This window comes from Babylonia areolata, chromosome 34 (genome assembly GCF_041734735.1).
Source record: "Babylonia areolata isolate BAREFJ2019XMU chromosome 34, ASM4173473v1, whole genome shotgun sequence".
In the NCBI taxonomy this organism is placed as follows: domain Eukaryota; kingdom Metazoa; phylum Mollusca; class Gastropoda; order Neogastropoda; family Buccinidae; genus Babylonia; species Babylonia areolata.
Window position 1 is genome coordinate 19,191,338 of NC_134909.1, and position 7,500 is coordinate 19,198,837.

The window sequence follows — 7,500 nt, forward strand, 5'->3', positions numbered from 1 at the left end:
TGCACAATATACAAACCCCACAAAGCAACATCGCAGCTGAACTAAAGTCGCTGACTCTGGAAGCACTAAGCACCAAATACCCTCCCGATACCTGGGCAAGGGCATACACAGATGGGTCTGCTGAAGAGGCAGTGAAGAACGGAGGAAGTGGGGTGTATGTTAGATTCCCTGATGTCAAAACCATCAGCAAGTCAGTGGCTACAGGCAACCTGTCCACCAACTTCCGTGCTGAGGCCTGTGCTCTGCTACTCGCAGCCCAGACTTTCAGCCAGGAAGACACACTACCCACCAACACAGTGTTCCTGACTGACTGCAAGTCTATCCTGCAGAGTCTCCAGGCGCCAGGAGGAGAGGAGATCTTAACAGACATCAGGCAAGAACTGAATCTCCTCAAACAGATAACTGCTGTGGTGCTGCAGTGGATCCCACCCCACTGTGGCATAGGAGGCAATGAAGAGGCGGACCGCCTATACAAGACAGGCAGCAAATTAGAGCAGCCAGCCCACCCAGTGTCCTACAGTGAAGCAAAGACGATACTGAGAGACAGCTTCAGGAAAGCATGGCGCCAACGTCTGGACATCGGGACGGAAGACGAAAAGGACGGCATCCATGAGCTGGACAGAGCGGCACAGGTCACACTCTTCAGACTGCGAACGGGACACTGTCAGCTCCTCTCCCATTTCTACCGTCTGAAGATATCAAATACTGACCAGTGCCCTTGTGGCACAGGCCCACAAACCCCCTCCCATATCCTGCAGTCCTGCCCCACCTTCGACGCTCTGAGACGCCAGGCATGGCCCAGCCCGGTGGAGCTCCAAGAGAAACTGTGGGGACCGGCGGGGTCCCTGCGACGGACCGCGGACTTCGCTGCCCTGACCGGACTGAAAATCTAGCGTGGCCAGGGAACGCGGAAGAAGAAGAAGAAGAAGAGTTCCAAACTGCTGAGTGATTGTGATGAGTTTTAAACTTTTAACTTATGCAACGAATCATAAAACGCTGGGTGTTTGTCATGCGTGTCTGCTTGACCTCGATTCTCACAGGGGCAGGCCACGTGGTATGGTAACGATGTCATTCTTTCTGCCGTGGCTCCGCCGTCACAAAGCGATTAATGTCGTCAATAGGGGGCTTGGTTGGCGGTGTCCCCTGCGTGTGTTGAATCTCAACAGTCACTGCTGAACACCACCACAGAAGAAATCCCAGCGGCAGTGCGGGGTCTCCTCTGGTGTGTGGCCTCCTCGCGACATAGCAGCGTCAGCTCCTTGTAGAATCAAATCAAACTATGGTGCTTAGAGCTTCGCCGACCACTAAGGCCATCTCAACGCCATCGCCATATTAGCATCTACTTCAAGTTAAGGGTAAAAAAAACCCACCCCAAAACAATAAAAACTAATCACTGCTTAAAGCTTTCACTCAAAAAGTTTAAAAACCTTCCAGAGTTTAAAACATTCAAGTCTGATTCAAAATGCTCACTTCTTCCAAAAAATTCCATTAGCGCCCACAGAGGGACATCACGAAACAGTCTTCAGAGAGTCCGCCATGTAATGTCTGTGTCTAACGCCATGCAGATCCCAACAGTCACTGAGCACATGTTTCACGGTGAGAGGCTCATCACAGGGAATACATTGAGGGGCCTCCTGCCCTTTTGACAAGTAAGAATGAGTAAGAAAAGTGTGCCCCATGTGCAGTTTGCGGTTCTTCACTTTTAGGTCTGGACGAATTTGGAACAGCTTGTTGTCTGTCTGGGTGGTTCCACTTCTCTTGCACAGCACAGACTCCTCCTTTCTATTCTTCACAACCCATGGGAGGGTCTCTTTTAGGTCTGGACGAATTTGGAACAGCTTGTTGTCCGTCTGGGTGTTCCACTCCTCTTGCCAAAGATCTTTAACGTAAGTGTTCACCTTCTGTTTCATGTCTATTGTTAGCAGAGTCTTGATAAATTTTCTTTTATGGCGTTCTTGGCCACCTGGTCCGTCATAACAGCTTGAGGTCTGTCTGGGTGTTCCACTCCTCTTACCAAAGATCTTTAACGTAAGTGTTCACCTTCTGCTTCATGTCTCTCTGTGTATGGTAAGCAGAGTCTTGATAAATTTTTTTCATGGCGTTCTTGGCCAGTTGGTCCGCTATTTCGTTACCTCGAATGCCAACATGGCCCGGAACCCTGGCCAAGCCTCCTGTAGGTCACTGGCGCTGTGACGTATTGGTGGCACATGGAGCGGAAGACAGGGCAGCGAAGGAAGAAGAAGAAGAAGAAGAAGAAGAAGAAGAAGAAGAAGAAGAAGAAAAAAAAACAGCCGAAGAACGAAACAACGGGCGCAATAGCCGAGTGCTTAAAACCGTTGGACTTTCAATCTGAGGGTCCCGGGTTCCGGAACCTTGGTAACGGCACCTGGTGGGTAAAGGGGTGGAGATTTTTCCGATCTTCCAGTGTGATAGTGCCTGAACCCCCTTCGTGTGTGTACGCATGCAGAAGATCAAATACGCATAATCCATGTCAGCGTTCGGTGGGTTATGGACACAAGAAACATACCCAGCATGCACTCCCCCGAAAACGGAGTATGGCTGCCTTCATGGCGGGGGGGTAAAAACGGTAAAAACGAGTGAACATGGGAGTTGCAGCCCACGAACGAAGAAGAAGAAGAAGAAGAAGAAGAAGAAGAAAAACGAAAAGGGAAAAGAAAGAAAGGAAGAAAAGAGAACTCCTTCAACTCTTGTTGCTGCCTCCTCTTCTCTCCCTCTCACCTGGTCCTCCAGGGGACACAACTCTGGTTGGCCCACTGCTCTCCACACGTCTTGTCGGTTCACGTTATGAATATTCATTAGATTGTCAGAACCCCTTTACAACAACCCCCCCCCCAACCCCTCACCTTTCCCACTCTCTCCCCCTCTCTCCCTCCCTCCCTACACTCGCCACCCTCTTTCTCTCTTTTCCTCTTTTTTTTGTGTGTGTGTATGTTTGTTCCAATGTTTTTCTCGCCCCCCCACCACCCTCACTCTACATCTCTCCCTCTCCATCTGTCTCTGTCTCCGTCCCTGTCTCTGTCTCTCTGTCTCCTTTGCTTTTCTGTCCCTGTCTCTGTCTCTCTGTGTCTCTTTTGCTTCTCTGTCCCTGTCTCTGTCTCTCTGTCTCTTTTGGTTCTCTGTCCCTGTCTCTCTCTCTGTCTCCTGATGTATCACGTTGTCAGAATAAGCAGATTCTCTTATATTATGTTCATACAATTGTGGACATCTCTGTCTGTCTGTCTCCTGATATATCACGTTGTCAGAATAAACAGGTGGTCTTATATTGCGTAGATACAATTGTGCACATCTCTCTCTCTCTCTGTCTCTGTCTCTATCTCTGTCTGCCTGTCTCCTGATATACCACGTATGTCTGAATAAGCAGGTACTGTTATATTACGTTGATACAATTGTGCACATCTCTCTCTCTCTCTGGTATATCACGTTGTCAGAACAAGCATGTACTCTTATATTACGTTGATACAATTGTGCACACCTCTCTCTCTCTCCTGGTATATCACGTTGTCAGAACAAGCATGTACTCTTATATTACGTTGATACAATTGTGCACACCTCTCTCTCTCTCCTGGTATATCACGTTGTCAGAACAAGCAGGCACTCTTATATGACATTGATACAATTGTGCACACCTCTCTCTCTCTCTCTCCTGATATATCACGTTGTCAGAACAAGCATGTACTCTTATATTACGTTGATACAATTGTGCACATCTCTCTCTCTCTGTGCCTGTCTCCTAATATACCACGTTGTCAGAATAAGCAGGCACTCTTATATTACGTTGATACAATTGTTTCGAATATCTCTCCTGTCACACAATTAGTAGAACTTGACGAATAGTTTACCTGCCCTTGTATTTGTGTCTGTGTGGATGAAAATTGTGCCCGGTGCATTGTTGCCCACTGTCTGTTCTTTTGTTGATATGTAGCAGGAAGAGGGTTGTTTTTTTTTTGTTCAATGTCGCGTAATACATACTGGTAATTGTAGACATGAATTACTTTCTTCACTTGTTTTATTGTTTGAGGGCAGGATGACAGAAACTCTGCAAGCTGAGAGAGAGAGAGAGAGAGAGAGAGAGAGAGAGAGAGAGAGAGAGAGAGAGAGAGAGAGAGAGAGAGACAGACAGACAGAGAGAGAGAGACAGAGAGAGAGAGAGACAGACAGACAGACAGAGACATAGAGAGAGAGAGACAGAGAGAGAGAGAGACAGAGACAGAGAGACAGACAGACAGACAGAGCTAGAGGGAAAGAGAAAGAGAGAGAGACAGAGAGACAGAGACAGACAGACAGAGACATAGAGAGAGAGAGAGAGAGGGGAGAGAACTTTAGACCGCACCTCCAAGGGGACTGAACTCCAGACCGCACCTGCAAGGGGACAGAACCCTGGCCAGTACCTCCAAGGGGAGAGAACTTTAGACCGCACCTCCAAGGGGACAGAACCCTGGCCGGCACCTCCAAGGGACAGAACTCCAGACTACACCTCCAAGGGGACAGAACTCCAGACCGCACCTCCAAGGGGAGAGAACTCCAGACCGCACCTCCAAGGGGACACAACCCTGGCCAGCACCTCCAAGGGACAGAACTCCAGGCCGCACCTCCAAGGGGACAGAACCCTGGCCAGCACCTCCAAGAAGACAGAACCCTGGCCAGCACTTCCAAGAAGACAGAACCCTGGCCAGCACCTCCAAGAAGACAGAACCCTGGCCAGCACTTCCAAGAAGACAGAACTCCAGACCACACCTCCAAGGGGACACAACCCTGGCCAGCACCTCCAAGAAGACAGAACCTTGGCCAGCACCTCCAAGAAGACAGAACCCTGGCCAGCACTTCCAAGAAGACAGAACCTTGGCCAGCACCTCCAAGAAGACAGAACCTTGGCCAGCACTTCCAAGAAGACAGAACCTTGGCCAGCACTTCCAAGAAGACAGAACCTTGGCCAGCACCTCCAAGAAGACAGAACTCCGGACCACACCTCCAAGGGGACAGAACCCTGGCCAGCACTTCCAAGAAGACAGAACCTTGGCCAGCACCTCCAAGAAGACAGAACTCCAGACCACACCTCCAAGGGGACAGAACCCTGGCCAGCACTTCCAAGAAGACAGAACCTTGGCCAGCACTTCCAAGAAGACAGAACCTTGGCCAGCACCTCCAAGAAGACAGAACTCCAGACCATACCTCCAAGGGGATAGAACCCTGGCCAGCACTTCCAAGGGGACAGAACCCTGGCCAGCACCTCCAAGGGGACAGAACTCCAGACCACACCTCCAAGGGGACAGAACCCTGGCCAGCACTTCCAAGGGGACAGAACCCTGGCCAGCACTTCCAAGGGGACAGAACCCTGGCGAGCACCTCCAAGGGACTGAACTCCAGACCGCACCTCCAAGGGGACAGAACCCTGACCAGCACCTCCAAAGGGACAGAACCCTGGCCAGCACTTCCAAGGGGACAGAACCCTGACCAGCACCTCCAAGGGGACAGAACCCTGACCAGCACCTCCAAGGGGACAGAACCCTGACCAGCACCTCCAAGGGGACAGAACACTGACCAGCACCTCCAAAGGGACAGAACCCTGACCAGCACCTCCAAAGGGACAGAACCCTGACCAGCACTTCCAAAGGGACAGAACCCTGACCAGCACCTCCAAGGGGACAGAACCCTGACCAGCACCTCCAAAGGGACAGAACCCTGACCAGCACCTCCAAGGGGACAGAACCCTGACCAGCACCTCCAAGGGGACAGAACCCTGACCAGCACCTCCAAGGGGACAGAACCCTGACCAGCATCTCCAAAGAGACAGATCCGTAGAGTGCTTCACCCAATATCAAGTCACGTGATGAATATTCATTAACTTCCCCCCCCCCGGACTAGCGTGAAGAGTGACCGGCCTTGCCGATGTTCTGTTCTGTCCTGTGTCCTGCCTAATTGCCTCCCTTGCTCCCTCTTGGCCCCTCATTGTCGGCCCGTGGGTGTAGGGGGCGCTTCAATTCAGGGCACAGACGCTGGCCCGGTCTCTGCGGACTGTGACAGACGACAGGAGACCACGTGACGTTCGACAGAACGAAGCACGCACGCACACACACACACACACACACACACACACGTACACACGCACGCACGCACGCACGCGTGTACGTGCGCGCACACACACACTTACATACACACACACACACACATGGCACACTCACACTCACACGTACGCACACAGACACTCTCAGACGCACGTACACACACATTCTCTCACACACACGCACGCACGCACGCACGCACGCACACACACACACATATATATACAGACAATTTTTTTTTAATATTCGCCTTGTACACCACACTCTCTCGTTTATTCTCCTCTCTCTCTCTCTATCTGCGTCTGTATTGTATTGTATTGTATTGTATTGTATTGTGCTATGCTGTGTTCTGTGTTGTTGTCCCTTGCTGTGCTGTGTTACGTTGTGCTGTGCTGTGCCGTGCTTTTTCTGTGCTGTGGTTTTTTGTGTGTGTGTGTGTGTGTGTGTGCTGTGTTACCTTTTATGATGCAATCTGTGCTATACTGTTTTGTGCTGTGCTGTGTTGTTCTGTGCTGTGCTGTGCTGCTATGTGCTGTGCTGTGTTTTTCTGTGCTGTGCTGTGCTGCTATGTGCTGTGCTGTGTTGTTCTGTGCTGTGCTGTGCTGCTATGTGCTGTGCTGTGTTGTTCTGAGCTGTGCTGTGCTGCTATGTGCTGTGCTGTGTTTTTCTGTGCTGTGTTGTGCTGTGCTGTGCTGTGTTATCCTGTGCTTTTCTGAGACGGGGTGTGTTGTGCTTTGTGTGCTGTTTTGTGCTGTGCTGTGCTATGCTATGCTATGCTATGCTATGCTATGCTTGTTGTATTGTGCTGTGGTGTGCTCTGTGTGAAGCGCTATGTGTGCTGTGCTGTGCTATGCTTGTTGTGTTGTGCTGCGATATGTGTGTCGTGCTATATGCGCCATATACATGCTGTGCTGTGCTGTACACCTGTGTAAAGATGCATATTACAGCACAGGACACGACAGATGACGTCATACTTGTGCGACGTCATTCAGGCACGTGCGCTACGAGCTACAGTTGTTAAAAAAAAATCTAGTTACCCCCCCCCCCCCAACCACCCTTTTTTTGGTTTAATTCTAGTGACCCTATTCACATCACTTCGCTCCTCAATCATCAGCGATGGAGTTATGTTTTAACCAGCTGATTGAAATATTTCCAAAACGATCAACCATCAGTGTCAGTACCAAGGGAGGTGTTTCAGAACCTATGGAATGATCTGTACACGCAACACAACATCTGCTGAGGGGAAGGAAAAAGGACAGAGGCCTGATATTTGTTTGTATTTGTATTTCTTTTTATCACAACAGATTTCTCTGTGTGAAATTTGGGCTGCTCTCCCCGGGGAGAGCGCGTCGCTACACTACAGCGCCACCCATTTTTTTTTTTATTTTTTCTTGCGTGCAGTTTGATTTGTTTTTCCTAT

The 7,500-nt window shown here is 50.1% G+C and overlaps 1 protein-coding gene across 1 annotated transcript in view; it reads left to right on the forward strand.

Annotated features, from left to right (window-relative positions):
• Nucleotides 1-1,265, forward strand: part of LOC143277573 (uncharacterized) — a 1,266-nt gene extending 1 nt beyond the window's left edge. The window contains exons 1-2 of the mRNA XM_076582451.1: nucleotides 1-509; nucleotides 1,167-1,265. The exon at nucleotides 1-509 is cut by the window's left edge and continues 1 nt beyond it. Of these exons, the coding sequence (XP_076438566.1) occupies nucleotides 1-509; nucleotides 1,167-1,265 (608 nt within the window). The remainder of the gene's footprint in view (nucleotides 510-1,166) is intronic.
• Nucleotides 1,266-7,500: the final 6,235 nt, after the last annotated feature.